This window comes from Cryptomeria japonica, chromosome 6 (genome assembly GCF_030272615.1).
Source record: "Cryptomeria japonica chromosome 6, Sugi_1.0, whole genome shotgun sequence".
In the NCBI taxonomy this organism is placed as follows: domain Eukaryota; kingdom Viridiplantae; phylum Streptophyta; class Pinopsida; order Cupressales; family Cupressaceae; genus Cryptomeria; species Cryptomeria japonica.
The window spans coordinates 656,994,739-657,014,075 of NC_081410.1; the positions used below are offsets into that span (position 1 = coordinate 656,994,739).

Below are 19,337 nucleotides of genomic sequence, written 5' to 3' on the forward strand. Positions count from 1 at the left end.
GCTTTTGTATTTCTTCATTTGCCTTCTTTGGTGGCTCTTTGGGATCTTGATCCTTTTTAACAACTTTTTGATTTATTTCAAACCAAAAACTTGTCTTGTTGAGTGGTGACGTCTAGACATTAATGATATTGTAAGGTGGCGAGATAGGGATTCACTAGTTTAGCTTTTTAAACAAAGAATAAACCTATTTCACGCAACTGTTATGTTAAAGGAAGATGAAATCAATAGATTCAATCCCAAAGGATGAATGTTGATTGATTTCAGATGGTTCCCTTTGTGAGAGTTGAATTGGATATTGTAAAGATGAAAATTGAATGCTAGATCTAGGGCTAAAGATGGAAAGTTGACATAAATGCACATGAATAGGTAGTTGCAGATTTGATATGAAGCTGTAAGCACAGATTTCAGATGAAGAAGATAAATGGAACCTGTGATTGGACTCTGAGCTTGAAAAAGCAAGACAATGGAGCTCTGGATGACCTCGTTCTCAAAATGTTGGATTTAAATGAAATTGACCTTTAGAATGTTGCGCATAATCTTCCCCAAAAGTTTTGTTAGGAATTTGTCTACTTTGCCTAATTCTAGATTTATAGCTATTGAGCCTATAACCTGCACCTGCAAAAGATAAAAAAGATGTTGGGAATAGGGGTTTGCCTAGGTCAAACCCCAGGTTTGGAATTAACCCTTGAAATGAATTGAAATACTGAAGTAAAATGTTGAATATTATACCTCAAATTTGTTGTAGATAGTTGTAAGTTGATGATGCAATGCACTTTGAATGTGATCACAAGTGTTGATGCAATAACATGACTTAACATGACAAGGCATAGATGGCCTAATCGTAAACACATGCTTGCATGATAATTGATGTAACGTGATGCTTTGTGGTGCCTAGATCTTGAAGAATATGGTGGAATGAAATGTTGCCTTGATGCTCAATGACTGCTTGATGATTGGAGTGTTTGAAGTGGATGGATTGTGGATGATAGTGGATTGTGAAAATGAATTAGAGGAATGCTCTTATATAGGGTTTCCAAGGTATTTCCCCGATTAGGCCGACCTCCAACGATCAGATTGAGACATTGTGATTTGAAACCTATGGATGAGAAATGTGCACTGAGATATTCAATTTTGGGCCCGGTTTGGGAGGACAAGGGCACCTCAGGCACCACTGTCCTAGGACAAGGGTGCTCCAGATGCAATTGTTCACCCAAGACAAGGTGAGCAACCGAAGATAGGGTGCACACAACCCAAGACAAAGGTTTAGAACACCATATGAATATATGACACTAGTTTCAAGGTAAAAGGCTAAAAATAGGCTTGGATGACAACTAAAATGGGTCACATTAAAGCAGGGGGACAAAAAGTGGTGTAAATTATATAGGGTTACAATTTACGATGCTATATCTAGCCTCCACTTTAGCAGGAGTATGATTCTACATGCATATTCACGACAAAGTAGAAGAGAGATAGATACGAGAAATTGGGAGCAAGATACAAGGAGACAATACATTCCTAAATTTGAGGGAACAAGCCTTGAAGTTTAGGATCTTAACTCACACAATCAGATACAAGGATACACAAACAAGACAGAAACAAACAAAAGACAAAAAGACAAACAAATACAAAAGGGGGTTAGTACTAATAATAAAGGCTACAAGACAATTAGTTGAAGAGACTTCGATAATCAAAATGTCTTAACCGCTAATATCATTCTCAGAATGTTATTGCAAGAGGATAAATGGTCACATGCAAAGAACAAGAGCATGCATCAAATGATGAACCATGATCCAACGACTATCAAGGTATGTTATGCTTATGGGCTCAGGGGGAAGGAGAAATGAAACATGGATTCCATAGGCTAACAAGTTTTGTTATGCTAGGTGATCCATGGGAGCACAGATTCTCACGGGATTCTCATGGGACAACAATTGTCATGTTGTGTGATCCATATGGAAAGAGAAAGGAAGAGTCAAAATAGTCTAGCAAGTTGTGTTATGCTAGTTCCAGTCATCCTGCAAAGAGAAAAGGAAGAGTCAAATAGTCTATCAAGTTGTGTTATGCTAGTCAACTTATCCCACAAAAGGGAAAATGAAGAGTCAAATTAGCAAGTTGTGTTATGCTAGTCAACTCTTCCTGGAAAAGGGTGCCAAACAAAGTTTTCTTATTGCAAGGTGGCTGATTTTGGTAAATTGTAATAAAATATTTTGAATCTTTCTTATCACAAGGCGAGCAACTATAAAGTTGTTACTAGGACAACACAATATAAGACAACAAAGCATTGTATGCAAGGAAATTCTGAAAAATAAATTGAAAATACAAGACAAGGATACACACCTTCAACACCAAGGAGTTATCCTTTAAGAAACAATGCACATAACTCCAAGCACTCCAAGCTAAAGATGCATAACTCTTTTGAAGAAATGAGAAGATAGTTGTAAGAGAAGTATCTTGCAACAAGTGTAAAGGGATCCTTTTGAGGGATGTGTAGTGAAAGGAGGAAGAGATCTTTGCCTAAAGATATCTAACTCCAAAAATATAAATCTTTAATAAAGATGACATCTTTTAAAGGGAAAGGAATCTAATAATGCAGCCCTTCCCCATTGCTAGGATATGTGGATTCTTAGTGAAGGACTACACACAATCACTAAGGTGAGATTAATCATAAAAGAGGAACCGTTTGCAAGCAAGAAATAGATCCAAACCAAAGGACACATGTACTAACATGGAGGACAATTCTATGCAAGAAAGGACATCAAGTTATGAAAGATGCAACTCAACAAAGGAAAAGGAAACCCTTGAAAAGAGATAAGATTGAAACATTATTCTTGCCCCCCAAGTATGGAGACAAAAATAAGAAAGACTAAAATATTGCTAACCAAATATGATTGCACATAAAATTGTACCACCAAGAGTGACAAAGAGCCCCAAAAGGTAAGCTACCAATGCCACATAGTGAGGAGCAACATAATAGATGAAGTGCTATTCATCTATCATTTTAATAATACCATTATCAATGAGGTTTCATATTTCATTTTGGCAATCAAGCCATTCATTAGTGTGATGACCTTGGACTTGATGATATGTACAAAAAGGAGTGTTATTTTGATTTGGCTTACACACTCTTCTTTTCTTTACAAAATAAAGAGAGAATGCTTGAGCTTTAAGAATGTCATCCATGGATGTTTGAGGATATCCTATTCCTTCTCTAGTGCATTGTGATGGAGGATCTATACGGACCTTGATTCCTTGTTTGAACTTTCCAAGACCTTGTTCACTATAGCCTTGTTTAGAAATCTTATCATAGCCAACTTTATAATGTGTTTTTAATTGTGAAGGTGGAAGGCTTTCATTATGAAGTTCTTTGTAATTTGTTGTTTATGGACATATTGAAGGGCCAGAGGGATGAATAGATGAGTAAGGAATATCCTTTGTGGGAAAATTCTCATATTTATCACTACTATTCCTATCCACTTTGTTAGGTGGGGAAGAAGTTTTCTCATCATCTAAAGCTTCATCTTTGCTTAATGTTATGTTAGGAGATAGGTCATGAATAAAATGTATAACATCATCTTGCCTCAAAATATGTTGGTGATTAAGATAAGCTCTATGAGCATAAGGAGGATTTAGAGGGATACATGTACTAAGATTAACATGTTTACCTTGACCCTCTTGCACCAAAGTATCTTTGCGAGAAGAGGATGGTTCACTGTTACTCTTCAATGTTGCATCTCCATTGGAATGATCATTGGAGTATTGATTCTTTCCTCGTGAATAAAAAATACCCTAGGAGAGGTTTGGTTCATTTCAACATCACCTCTAAGATTAGTGAGGGTTTCATTTGAAACATCTACCAAAGCTTTTATAAAGTCAAAATCTTTCATTTATTTTTTAAATATCATCATATAGCAGCATGAAATGTGTATGAAAGCTTTGAGAAATTATTTAAATGTAGGAAAAATGTTTGAAACCCTTATAATGCAATACTGAAAGTTGTATTAATGAATGCAAGCAACATGAAGTGAAAGAAGCTATTATCCAACACATGATTTTGATAAAAATAAGTAATAAGTAATGTAATCACTTGTGAAATAGCAAACCAATCAGATTTTGTGAATTCCATTATGAAAAATTAGATTTGAAATCACCAAATCATAAATATGCAAGATGTAAAATTGGCATAAATGAACATGAACAAGTAGTTGGAGATTTGATATGAAGTTGTAAGCATAGATTTGAGATGAGGATGATAAATAGAACCTGTGACTGGAATCTGAGCCTAAAAAGGTAGGATAATGGAGCTTTGGACGACCCTGTCCCTCGAATATCAAATGCGAATGAAATTGACCTTTTCAGAACTAGAATGATGCTTATAATCTACCTTAGAAGTTTCACCATAAATTTGTCAGATAGGGGTGTGCGAAGTGACCTTGTCCTTTGCTTTTCGTGCCTACAAAAGCTAGATCTAATTGTCTTTGTCTACTTTGCCTAATTCTAGATTTATAGCTCTTGGGATTTTAACTTGCACCTACAAAAGAGAGAAGGTATGGAGTTCGACACAAGTTGAAGCCATTGAAGTAAATAGAGGAGAAGGTATGTAGTAATGGAAAAATATGTTTAGTTGATGGAAGGAAATTTTTGGATGGCTTGAAGTATAAGCATATGTGCTTCACTTTAATTCTTAAAGTTGATATAGAGGAAGTAGAAGATACACCTATGGAAGTTGCAGATTTGTTGGACGAGTTTCAATGTATTATATCTGATAATGTACATGACAAATTATCACCAATGAGAAATATTAGTCATCAAATGGACCTGATTCTTGGAGCCAGTTTGTCAAATAAGGTAGCCCATAGGATGACTCCAATAGAGAGTGAAGAGTTGAATAGATAAGCGCAAGAGTTGTAGAAAGGGTTGATTCAAGAGAGTTTGAGTCTGTGTGGTACTTGCAATACTAGTACTAAAGAAAAATGGAGAATGGAGGATGTGTACAATCCTGAGCTATCAATAAGATTACTATCAAGTATAAATTTCCCTTGCTGAGGATGGATGACATTATGGATTGTTTGAGTGGAGCTAAATACTTCACAAAATAAGATTTGAGGAGTGGATATCACCAAATCTGCATTAGAGAAGGAGATGAATGAAAAACAACCTTTGAAACAAAGCATTGCTTGTATGAGTAGTTAGTAATGCCTTTTGGGCTAACCAATGCACCGAGCACATTCATGTGGGTCATGAACGAGGTATTAAAAGAGTTTTTGGGTAAGTTTGTTATTTTTTACTTGGTTGATATTTTGATTTTCAGTAAAACATTGGAGGAGCATATAATCCATATTTGTATGTTCTTTGAGAAGTTAAGAGAAGAAAAGTTATCGATTAACCTGAAGAAGTGTAGCCTTGTGGAGGAGTTAGTGTACCTGGGATATGTTATCTCAACATATGGTCTTAAATTGGACCCAGAGTAAGTAAAGGCTATCCTTGAATGACCTACCCCAAGTAGTTCTACTGAGGTGAGATCTTTTCATGGTTTGGCTAGGTTTTATAGAAAGTTTATCAAAAATTTAAGTAGTATTTGTGGATACCTAACTAAAACAATGAGAGGGGATAGAAAAGAGTTTAAGTGGACTACATGAGCAACACAATGTTTCGATTTGTTGAAAAGAAAAGTTATAGAGCAACTTGTTTTGGCACTTCTAGATTTTAATAAGGTATTTCAAGTAGATTGTGATGCTAGTGGCAATGCCATTGGAGTTGTTTTGAGTCGGGAAGGTAAAACCTTTGCTTAATTTAGTGAAATGTTGAATGATGCCAAGAGAAAATATTTTGTCTACAATCATGAATTTTATGCTATAGTTTAGGCATTTGGGGAAATAGAGACATTATCTTTTTTAAAAAGAGTTAGTTTTATTTATTGATCATTAAGCTTTATTGTATTTGAATAGGCAACAAAAGTTGAATCAAAGACATTTAAAATGGGTTTGAGTTTTTGTAGAGTTACACTTTTGTTTTGAAGCACAAGGGTGGAAAGTCTAATAGAGTTGCAGATGCCTTGAGTAGGAGGCTTAATTTGTTGATCGAGATGCAGATCGAAGTTATTGGGTTCCATGAACTCAAGAGTTTGTATCTAGAGGAACCTGAATTTGGAGAGGCTTGGAGAGCTTGCATGGAGCCTGTTACTCTAGACAGGACCAACTGGTTGGATTTTATAATCCAAGATGGGATGTTATTCAAAGGAAGCCAATTGTGCATTTTAAAGAGTTCCATGAGGGAGGACCTAATTGACGAGAAGCACAGTGGAGGGTCGGCTAGACACTTTGGTCGAGATAAGACCATTGCTCTTATCAATGAGCATTATTATTAGCCACAATTGCATTAAGATGTTTAGAAGTTTGTGCAGAGTTGCAAACTATGTCAAATGACAAAAGGAGCCAAGTAGAATATAGGGTTATATTAGCCAATACTTGTACCAGAGAGGTCATGGTAGGATATTAGTATGGATTTTTGTTCTTCGTTTACTGGGGATTCAGAGAGGACACGACTCCATTTTTGTGGTGGTAGATAGATTCTTAAAGATGACACATTTTATTCCTTGTAAGAAGACTAAGATTCTGTTCATGTGGCAAAGTTATTTTCTAGAGAGGTGGTGAGACTACATGGTCTACCAAAGAGTATAGTTTTAGATCGAGACACTAAGTTTGTTGGGTACTTTGGGAGGGCATTATGGAAAAAGTTGAAGACAAATTTGAAGTTCAATTTAGCACACCATCCATAAACTGATGGGCAGACATAAGTGGTGTATAGGAGTTTGGGAAACCTATTGAGATGCTTAGTAGGAGATAACAAAATGCATGGGATTTGATTTTACCATAGGTAAAATTTGCATACAATAATTCTGTCAATAAGAGCACTGGTAAATCTCCATTCCAGATTCTATATGGAAGTAGTCCTAGAAATGCTTCAGAGTTAAGGAAGCTGGATAAAGGAGAAAAGAGTATTGTCGAAGTTGAATACTTTGTAGAGCATCTAAAGAATTTACATGAAGAGGTGAGAAAACATAGTAATAAGATGAATATTCAGTACAAGGCTAAGGCAGATTATAAAAGAAGATATAAGGAATTTCAAATTGGAGGTGATGTCATGGTTCATTTCCAAAAAGAGAGGTTTCCAATGGGAACATATAATAAGTTGAAGATGAAGAAATTTGGGCCATGTAAAATCCCAAAGAAGCATGACTTAGGAAATGCTTATGAAGTAGAGTTGCCAAGTGGAGTTAGTGTTTCACTTGTGTTTAATATTTTAGATTTGATAGACTATCATGAAGTATTGCAGATGAAATAATAGAAGTACGATGGAATATTCTAGCGCCTACTTCAAATAAGGAGATATAGAACATCTTGGATAGTCATGTCGATAGAAGCACAATAAACATGCAATATGAGGAGTACCTGGTTAAATGGAAAGGAAGACCTGTTGAAGATTCATCATGGCCATCTAAGGCAGAGGTTGACTATCTTGGTTTTCCTTAGAACACCTGAGATGTGACAAGGTCATTTCTCAAATTAGCTTGGGTGTTTGATGCAAGAGCATCTAGGGTGTAAGAGCAATCTTGCATCACCCAAAAATATTGTTTAGTTTGTCAATAAGGCTAATAATTGTGGGGTTACTATTTTTGGCAGGGTTACTATTTTTAGTAAGTTGTCATTTTTGCATGAAATCTTACATAGACCTCCTAAATAGTGAAATGGAACCAATGGTGAAGGAATTATCCCAATATCTTGTGGCATTTGAGAGATTCAATTTTCTGGAGAATTTCTCTAATAAAAAATACAAATGCTTTTTTGAGGGAGTATCCAGATGGGCTTGAAAGTTGTCTGGACGCCACTATAGCTCTCCTCACAAGCCTTCCAATGGTGTATAATGATTGAAAATTCGATAGTAGCTTTGAAATTTGTGACCCCTAGAGCTTTGTGAGCCAAAAATTTAATAAAATATTTTCTTAAGTTGAAAGTCGGTTGGTTAGGGTTTTGACACTTGAAAATAGGGATTCCACTTTCCATAACATTCTACAACAATTATATATTCCATATAAAGAAGGTGAACAAAGGTTGTAGAGGACAGTTCCAAAAGTGTTGATTGTGGCTCTAGCTTGTAGATTATTGTAATGAGAATGCCCATGTGGCTGTAGCATGTTATTTTCTAAATGTTGTAATTTCATTTCATGGAGATAATATAAAGAAAGTATTTCCTCTCGCATTTTATGTTTAGTTCTCTATTGTTGTGATGTGTTTCTATTTGTAAGGGGAGTACCCTTCATTAGAGTCCTCCATGCATCATCATTTTCTTGTTTCTTTTCTCTCTTTTGGAGAGGATTTTTGTCCCATTGGGTTTCTCCTTGTCTCCCTTTGTGAGAGATTGCATTTGCATTGTAAGTGGTTACCTAATATAGCCTAGTATAAGTCTTGTACCTAGCGTTTTTGCTAGTTCTTAGTAGGGGACTTATTCACATGATTTAAGTTTACTTAGTTCCCAAGTGTCCTATCAGATTGATTAGTTGTCACATGATCTTATCTCATGAAAACTACTCTTAATTACCTAGGTCAACACTTTAGTTGTTTGATTGTATAGGATTAAGCCACGCCATTATCTTGTCTAATCCTACCTCTCACCTTGCCTTTAGTAAGGGCTCTCATGTACATTTTTTGTCTCCTTTGCTATATTCGGCCATTATTCAATCTTGTATCGTTGAAGCAAGCTATTCTTGCCATTCTCTCGTGTGGAAGTTAGTTTGGTCTTTTAGGGTTCCTAGGGCTGTTAAGGAGCCACCAATCTACTCCTACAACCCTACCAAAGAAAGAAATAGTCATATTATGGAGGTACCCAATAATATTTGAGAAAAGTAGCTGAAGAAATAATTCATACTATCATGATCTCAAAAGTATTGTTTGAATAATTAAAATATTAAAATCAAGTACTAGCCTTGGTTAAGTAGGGGACATTTATTATGATGATAAAAGAAAAAAACCTTATTAAGTTGTATTGCAAATCAGGATGCAGATTGTACATAATTGTAATGTTTAATATATTTCCTTTTGAGGGTATACATTTAGATGCATGTTATCATGTTAATTGGAAATGTACTTATTTCAAGCATCTTACATTTCGAGGGAAGAAAATTGAAAAAAAAAAAAAATTGAGGAGAAAATATTAACACCTTGATAAATGTATGTGATAATTGAAAATAATTTGAACAAAAGTAAATTGATATTTGGGTCATGAAGCATTTAGATAATGAAGATTATCAAGTTGCAAGCCTTGCATCTTTCTTTCACTTGATTTACCTGTAACTTGTGTGCACTTACATTGTTGTATTGTGGATGTTTAACAGGTTTGTTGATGATAAAAAAGGTTTTGTGTTAGGGAACAATGGAGTTCTTCTTCGGTACCTTGGATAAATAATAGCAAATAGAAACAACTAATGTCTTCTTTGGTAGAAGTGTTTATGGGAATTTTGCTAATTTTGTAAATTTATGAATAATTATTATTGCATGTAATGGAGAAATCCATGTGTTGTAAGAATCTTGGCTTGCTTTTCTTGTAAAATATATTGTATTGAGGCCATAATATCTAAAAACAAAATTAGTTAATTTTTTTGTGGGTTAGTCTTTTATACATTTTGAAATTTGAATCTCATACACATTGATATTTAAACATAATGTGAATCATTATTGAAGATTTAATAGTATTCTTATTACACATGTTTCAGCTCTTTAGGAGTGCCTTATATTTGGTGATAGTGTGCCTTGATAGAATAAAAAAAGAAAAAATATATTAATAAAATAATGACCATTACATTTTAAAAATAATGTGTCTAAGTGGAGTCTGTTAAAGTTATAACTTATGAAGGACCTTTGGCATCTCAATTACCTTATGTATAAGACTCATTGTCCCTCTATTTTATTGAACTTTGAAAATCCAAGGTTAAAATGTTTATTACTCCACCAAACAATATACGGTTCAAGATGATAACAAAATTTGGTGAATATATAATCCTCATCATCATCCCAATCAATGTAATTATTATCAAAATGTTACACTTCATGTAAAGATGAATACACTTAACATACTTTAAAGGTAGTAACAACATTAATAACTTTGATGACAAGTTAGAGTTGGGATGGCCAGCCATAAATCTTTCTTAAAACTCGTAAGTGATTTCATTCAATGGAACAAAATCTAATATTGGTTTCTTCAAGACATAAATAAGTTTCTCTTGATCTATATTTTTGAAATTGGAGATGGGTTGGGGAGTGTAGTTGACAAGGAGGAAAGTTGATGCATGGCAAGGCTAAAATATCCCATAAAGGATTTTCAAAGCAAGTAGCTCAACGAAAGAACACAATGCAATAAATAAAGATACAATGGAAGAACTCCATAGAGCTTACTATTTCTTATTGACATGTTTATTACAAAGTACACATGTTATGATTTGGTTTAAGGCCCAAATATACCTATCATAGTATTTTGTGTAATTTGAAAGATAAACCTTTTCTCAAATTGAATGATGATCACAAAGAGAACATGGATGCATATAAATATACAATATGGGATGCAATAATTGTTATAGTTTTGGGGGGATAGGGGCAACCTCCCTAATTTGGTGCATGTCCCTTGAATTTACCATTATTTTATTAAGTGGATCAAAACAATCTAGTTTCCTTCAGACGCTACATGGTTTGACTTCCAAACCCTTTGTTACAATTGGTCCCAAGCATTATTTTGAAATATTGGATTCGAATTTGTAGGATTTTGCCAAGATCAAGAGGCAATGGAAAGCACAAATAAGAGAGAACAAAATAGAATGACAAGAACAAACTGTATTCTCATCAATATGCAAATGATCAGCTGGATTCCCCAATACAATGAATATAGGCTTGCTTATATAGGAAAGACCATATGGATGTATGAGCACACAAATATGACATGTGGCTCAATGAGAAACAAGGGTAGGTAAGAAATACTAGGGGTAGGTAGGAGAAATAATATAATATTCCACAAGAGGTGGATGACCCACCGAATGTGGAGTGTAACAACAAAATAAGACCACAAAAGGTGGAATTTCTTCTACAAGCTCTATCCCTATGTGCACACTTCCCTAAGTGTCTCAAATCCAAACTACGAAGAGATGCATTATCCTAAGTTAACTTAAGTAAAGTGTAATAATATCCAAAATGAATATTTATTTACACCAACACCCCCCCTTAAGTGCAACTTAGGGGAATGAAGACTCAAGTCAACAATGCAACTAAGCAATGCAAGATGGGTCCCGACTACTAGGCCATGTTAGGATTTGAGACACTTAGGAAAGCACAAATAGAGAGACAATAGAATGACAAGAACAAAACTGTATTCTCATCAATATGCAAAATGATCAACTGGATTCACCAATAGAATGAATATAGGCCTGCTTATATAGGCAAGGCCATATGGATGTATGAGCACACAAATATGACATGTGGCTCAATGAGAAACAAGGGTAGGTAAGAAATACTAGGGGTAGGTAGGAGAAATAATATAATATTCCACAAGAGGTGGATGACCCACCGAATGTGGAGTGTAACAGCAAAATAAAACCACAAAAGGTGGAATTTCTCTTACAAGCTCTATCCCTATGTGCACACTTCCTTAAGTGTCTCAAATCCAAACTACGAAAAGATGCATTATCTTAAGTTAACTTAAGTGTAATAATATCCAAAATGAATATTTATTTACACCAACACCCCCCCTTAAGTGCAACTTAGGGGAATGAAGACTCAAGTCAACAATGCAACTAAGCAATGCAAGATGGGTCCCGGCTACGAGGCCATGTTAGGTACCCATGTACAAATGCAAATGCAATCTCCCATAAAGCGAGGAAAGAGAGAAAAACCCAATGGGAAAAAACCCTCCCCCAAAAGAGAGATGATGAAAACACACAATGCTCTCAATGATGAATGAGAAGAACAAACTATGTCCCCCCCATAAGAGAGAAGAAGAGACCATGAAGCCCCCCCTCAATGTTGAATCTCCTGCAAAGATGGTCCAATGATGATGACCAAAATACCTCCCCATAAGGAAGAAAGAGAGCCAATGCTGCACCAATAATGTCAAAGTGTGACAAAACCAGGTACCAAGTTGATGACGATGAATCACTCGCTGCAACAAAAAGAAGATCAGGCATGGAGACAACCTGCTGTGAGCATCATCTGAATACTCAAAAATAGCAGAAATACTGGTACAATCCAAGTCTCACGGGAGCCATGCACAAATGTGTACAATCTAAGTCTCAACTGGAGCCATGCACCAAGTCTCACAAGATATTCCTAATCTATGTATACAAGAGGATTACATCAAATATGTCAACAATGACAAGATACAAAGAGGTGTGGCACTTTATGATAGTGCGAGTACAACATTGCTCATGCAAGAGCATACAACATGATAGTGCAAATCTGGAAACATGAAGATGATGCCACCAAGAAGCCCTGTAGAATACTGCAGAAAAAGAAGCCTCCGATTGGGATGTGGCTAAGAGATATAAAGGAGCAAATCAACCCCCCCTTGACTGTCGGTTGGAAGCACTGCAAGACAGGTGTGAAGGGACAAGAAAAAAAGTGTTCCCAATTTGACTTATTAAATGATGTTTGTGTTTTTAAAAGATTTTAAAAGTATAAAATAAAAACAATTATTATGCCCATGCAAAAAAAAACTTTATTAAAAAATAAAGAAAAAAATGCAAAAAAAGGTGATAGTCATTTTTTTTTCAAAAAAATGAAAAAAAAAAAAAAACTTTAATAAAAATTTATTAAAGAAAAAACTTTTATAAAAAAGTTTATTTTTTAATTATTAAAAACTTTTGAAAAAGTTTTATGTTTAAAAAAAACTTAAATTTTTTTAAAAAAAATCAATTTACCCCCCCCATGTGGGGAGGGGCCCGCAGTACTGCAGGACCGCAGTGCCTGCGGACACTCGCAGGTACACTGCGGGGCCGCAGGTACCCTGCGGTTACCTGCAGTGCCTGCGGGGCCGCAGGTGGCCTGCGGTACCCATAGGTACACCTGCGGGGCTGCAGGTACCTTGCGGTACACGTAGGTGGCCTGCGGGCCAAAAAACCCCCCAAATTTTATTTTTTTTCGCCCCAAAAAAAAACAATAAAAATGCGCCCCCCCCCCCCCCCCCCCCCTTAATATTTAATTTTTTTTATTTTTAATTTCCGAAAATTAAAAAATAATTTTCAGACCTGTATCTACAAGTCCGTACGGCGGGTTGGGAGGGGAGATTTTTTCAATTTGGGGTGACGGAGGCCGATTTTGATGAATTGACAGTCGATCTTGGGGTTTTTGGACCTTCTGAGCTTAATGGCGATGACGGATTTGACAAAAAATGCTCCAAAATTGCAGATCGCTGTCGGGACAAGTCACCACCCTCCACCTTCAAATGGCTCTAGATTTGACCTTGGATATCGGATTTGGACGAAATAAAAGGCGATTCTTACTTTCTCGAACCTCCTCAATCCAATGGTGACCTCAGATCTAACCCAACAAGCTCCAATAATAACCTGCAATAGAAAGCTCCAAAATGCAAACCCCAATTTTCTCTCAATTGGCAAACCAATGGCACTCTAATGGCTCTGATACCATGTAGGATTTTGCCAAGATCAAGAGGCAATGGAAAACACAAATAAGAGAGAACAAAATAGAATGACAAGAACAAACTGTATTCTCATCAATATGCAAATGATCAACTGGATTCCCCAATACAATGAATATAGGCCTGCTTATATAGGAAAGGCCATATGGATGTATGAGCACACAAATATGACATGTGGCTCAATGAGAAACAAGGGTAGGTAAGAAATACTAGGGGTAGGTAGGAGAAATAATATAATATTCCACAAGAGGTGGATGACCCACCAAATGTGGAGTGTAACAGCAAAATAAGACCACAAAAGGTGGAATTTCTTCTACAAGCTCTATCCCTATGTGCACACTTCCCTAAGTGTCTCAAATCCAAACTACGAAGAGATGCATTATCCTAAGTTAACTTAAGTGTAATAATATCCAAAATGAATATTTATTTACACCAACAAAATTTAACAAAATTAAAATATTTATGACCCTAATTGGTATGCCTTATACATTTAACAAGAAAATGATACCCTATGAATAAGAAAAATAGATTAGGTACGCTCTAGTGGTTTGTAGATGAAAAACACGATTAGATCGTTATCACATTATATTTTGTCATCTTTCAAGTAAACTTGCAAGAATACTTTGTGAACGTTAAGAACACCAAAGCCAAACCCTATTGTATCAAGGTAATAACTTGCATCTACCATTAGGATCACTTACAAGAAAATACACTCTAATTGATGGAACTAGACTATAAAACCAAAAAAATATAGAAAATACAATAATTAGTATATTTTGTTTGATGCAAGATTGTTAATGAGTTGGGATATTCCTTCTTTTTACACCCTTGATAAGAAATGTGTGAGGTCAATGCTTGCAAATAAAGGATGGGTGGTATGGCTTTAACACTAGGTAGGATTTAGTAAGTTGGGGATCCCTACTTGACCCACTCTAGTTTTGAGACTAAGAACTTGGTAATTTTCCATCCATTGCCAACGGTTTTCATTTTTGTACCTCTTCTCACTCCTTGAGGACTAAAACACATGTAACTAGTCTGAATATCATCTTAGAAACAATATCTATTCCTTGCATCTAGTCTATGAATTGGTATTCTTATAGGCCAAAATGCCCCAACATTTATCCTTTCTTTACCTTGTTCGCTTCAATAGGAATGCAATTCTTCCTTGTAGCTTTCATTAAAAAAAAAATCTTAAACCTAGGTTAGGTCTTACCTTTTGTCGTTCCCCTCACACAAATTTGCACCGCGTCTAGACTTTTGTCTTTACTTTCATTTGATCTTCACCTTCTGTATTGATTTTGATTGCATCTCCTCTATGATACCCTTCTTGATTTTGTCTTTCTAACTATATTACCAATTGCCACCTTCCCTACCTTCTATGTCATGCTTGTCTTTTCTCATATCACTTGCCTCCAACCAACCATTTGTCTTCAATATTTCTTTGACACCTTAATCACTGGTTACACCGAACTAGTTCCCAAACATAGATTGCCTTCACCCTTTCTCTAGATGAATCTTGACACCATCAACAAGTTCTTAGATTAATTTCCTTATTGCTTATTGATTCTCCATCCAACATTTGAATCCTTCATGTGTTGTGTCTTTATACAATTGTTGCATGATTGCCTCATATAATGGCTCAAACATCCTCGTCTCTAAAAGGAAGTTGAGTGTGGAATAACATTTCCAATGCTAATCAAACATGAGAGTGAATGCAAAAAAATCTTACAAACCCTTAAACAATTATAGGTTAGATGCACATTCAAATTTTAGATTTAAACAAATAAAACCATAACACTAGATTTACATGGGAACACATTTTATGAAAAAACCCCACTCCAAACCACAAAGCTCAATTGTATTACCAACAAGAGTTACAATTGAGGAGGTCTACGCATATTAGGAGACAACTAGAAAAAATTGGATATTCTTTGTTGGATTCCAATTGCATTTTTTTATTGATTTCTAACATTGATGAGCCTAGGACTGATAGAGAGGCTATGATTATGCACGAGGCAAATTCTTGGATGGAAGTCATGAAAGAAGAGATGGTTTCATTAAAGAAAAATAACACACGGGATTTGGTACCTTTGCATGAAGGATGAAAACTAGTTGGATGTGAATGAGTGTTCAAAAAGAAATGTGGTCTAGATGGCAATATTGAGAAGCATAAAGATCAATTGGTCATGAAAGGGTATTCTCAAGTGGAGAGAATTAATTATGGTGAAATATTCTCATGTAGCTAACCAAACATACATTCAATTCATTTTATCACTTGCAACAACTTACCATTTATTGATTGAGCATATGGTTGTGAAGATAGTGTTCCTTCATAATGATTTGGAGGAAGAAATTTACATGTCATAGCCAGAGAATTTCATAGTTAAAGGTAAAGAGCATTTAGTTTGTAAGTTGAATAAATCACTCTATAATCTAAAACGGTCTCCTAGAATTTGGTACCAAAACTTTGATGCCTATGTGTTGAGTTTGGGATTTCAGTGATCTAAATTTGATTACTGTGTTTATTTCAAATCTAATAAAGGTCACATTCTAATGATAGTTCTTTATGTGGATGATACGTTATTTATTGGGAATGGTAAAAGTGTGATTTTAGATTAGAAGTTTTAGTTAGTAGCACAGTTTGGGATGAAGGATCTAGTTGTAGTGAGGTATATTCTTGGGATTGAGAATAGAAGAGATAGAGATAGCATAAAGCTTCTGGATGAGCCAAGGTAAGTAACAAAACAATGTGTTGGACAAATTCAACATGAAAACTTGCAAGTAGTTAGTTGTTCCAATGTTATATGGGACAAAGCTTTATGTGAAGGATTGTCCAAAATCTCTTATTGATATGGAGTACGTGACCATAGTTCCTTATGTGAGTGTTGTAGGTAGATTAATGTATGCTATGGTTTGTATAAGACCAAACATTGCCCAAGCAATGCGAGTCCTTAGTCAATTTTTGGATAATCCTAGATGGGTGCATTGGGATGGTGAAAAAAATGTTCAAAATATTTACAAGGTACGTCTGAGTATTCATTGTGTTTTCATGGTTATCCTCCTAGACTTTGGCATTCAATTTGCATTTATGGATATGTGGATTCGAATTTTGCAGGTGACATTGACAGTAGAAGATCCAACAATGGTTACATGTTTACATTATTTGGTGGTGCTATTAGTTGAATGCGTAAGCAACAATCTATAGTTGCTTTGTCTACTATTGAAGAAGAGTACATGACAACTACTCATAATTGCAAGGAAGCCATTTGGCTTAAACGTTTATGATCAAACATTGGTTTTGATGCAAGACAAATTATTATTTTTTGCGACAATGTGAGTGCTATTTGCTAAGAAAATAATCCTACCTTTCATGCCAATACAAATCATATTGATGTATGGTTTCATTTTGTTTGAGATGTGGTAGATGGAAAGGTGGAGTTGGAAAAGGTTGATACTTAGGCAAATGTTGCAAATGCACTAACAAAGCCAATGAGCACAATTGGGAAAATGTCAGGATTAAGGTGTCTCAACCTTTTAGTCCTAACATGTTGATTTATTTAATTAATTAATACATATATTGATTTATCCAAAGTTTTTAACTTCCTCTTGTCATATCACTTTGTGGGACCTCTTGGTGAGGTGGCATCCTACATGGAAGGTGATTCTATGGAAAAGATTCATATTTTCTAGGAAGTTGGCACCCACTTTGGAGTTCTTATTTTTTAGGAGGCTAGTGCCATAAGATGTTATGTTTGAACTATGACAATTTCCTTGCATGACTATGCCAACTACTAGTTTGGTGGAAGATTCATGAGGAGTTAATGTTGAGAAACATATATTGATTGTTGAGTTCCTTTTAGGAAGTACCTATGTGCATGGGATATGCCTAGTTATGAATTTGGCAGTTTCTATGTAGTGGGTGTAGTGTATATAGAAAGATGATCATTATGGAAGAGTAAGTTGAAAGTAGTTTGGAAATTATTATGTGCAACATGTCATGGATATGACAACTTGTTGTTTTCGACACCACTTGACTATATAGGTGTGGGAGTTGGTTTTGGAAACCATGGGTGTTTACCTTTCATATGTGAGATCTATTAATATGTTGTTGTCTTAGTGTATTTAATGAGACAGGAAGATTATTTTTTGACATGTCATCATGTTGTTGGAATTGCTCGAAATTTATCTAATGTTCTAACTACTCCTGTAGAGCATTGGTTCTATGCATTGTATTGTATTGCATAATTATATACATGGATGACCTCACTGTGTTTTCCAAAAGATGCGAGGATCATGCCAATCATTTGCGTAAGATATTTGAAAGGTGTTGAAAGTAAGGGATATCTGTCAATCCCAAGAAGTATATTTTCAGAGTTGCAGAAGGAAAATTATTGGGCCATGTGATATTTGAGAGAGGGATATCCATTGATCCTGACATGGTGGAAGTATTGCTGAAGCAATAAATGCTAGGTAGCAAAAAAGAGTGCGGTCTTTCTTTGGAAACATAATTTTTGTTCGAAAGTTTATCATCAGCTTTGCAGAAATTGTCAAACCTCTTAATGAAATGATGAAGAAAGAGGCGAAAATTTAATGTATCCCAAAGGCCAAAGAAGCATTCAATCAAATCAAACAATCAATTGTTGAAGCCCTCATGCTAACCAGCCCAGACTATACCTTACCATTCTACATTTACTCTTTTGCTTCTTTGCATTCATGTGTCGTCGTACTGACACAAAGAAAGGATGGAGATGAAAACCAATTGCCTTTATGAGTTCACCGTTTAAGAATAATGAAGAAATGTACTCAGCATTAGAAAAACATGTGTTCACCCTAGTACGTGCAGTCAAGAAATTTATACATTACATCCTTCAGAGTAAAGTGTATGTTATCGTCCCTAATCAAGCAGACAAGTCCTTGTTGATGCAAAGTGAGGTTGAGGTAAGTGGATGACCATTCTTCAATAATTTGACTTAGAGATGCAAGCCATGAAGTTGGTCAGAGGACAAGGATTGTTGCAAGCACTCACATCAAATGATCCTCATATATAGTGCCAACAATATACTATGAACTCGTTCACCCAAGATCCTTGGTATACTAACTTGATTTACATTCTGCTTAATAATAAGTGCCTTGAAGGATTAAATGCTGCCTAGAGAAGAGTGTTGAGACTCAAGAGCGCCATCTATATGATTAAAGACTCGATGCTCTACTGCAGGAACTACAAAGGCATCTATCTCAGATGGCTTGATCGATAACAAGCTCAATAGATGATCAAGGAATTTCATGGAAAGTATGGTACAAGTCATGAATCCATAGATGCAACCACACATCAGATTCTTACGGCTGGGTACTACTAGCCCACCATATTCAAAGATGTGAATCACCATGTTAGACATTGCCATACTTTCCAGACAACTTCTACTACAGAGAGAAATCTAGCCATACCCTTGCAACCAGTGTAAGAAGTGTGGTCGTTAGCTCAATGGGCATTGGACCATAGGGGTCATCAATCCCAATTCATCAGCTAGATACAAATTCATCTTGGCACCCACCAACTACTTTACTAGGTGGGAAGAAGCGCGAGTCTATAAGAACTACACTGCGAAGACGATCATCAAATTCCTCGAAGACAATATTGTTACCAGGTT

At 35.6% G+C, this 19,337-nt stretch overlaps 1 protein-coding gene across 1 annotated transcript in view; it reads left to right on the forward strand.

The window, feature by feature from the left end:
* Positions 1-9,740, forward strand: part of LOC131033196 (photosystem II stability/assembly factor HCF136, chloroplastic) — a 173,821-nt gene extending 164,081 nt beyond the window's left edge. Inside the window, exon 8 of the mRNA XM_057964344.2 lies at positions 9,389-9,740. Within this exon, the coding sequence (XP_057820327.1) occupies positions 9,389-9,455 (67 nt within the window). The 3' untranslated portion in view covers positions 9,456-9,740. The remainder of the gene's footprint in view (positions 1-9,388) is intronic.
* The last annotated feature ends 9,597 nt before the right edge of the window (positions 9,741-19,337 follow it).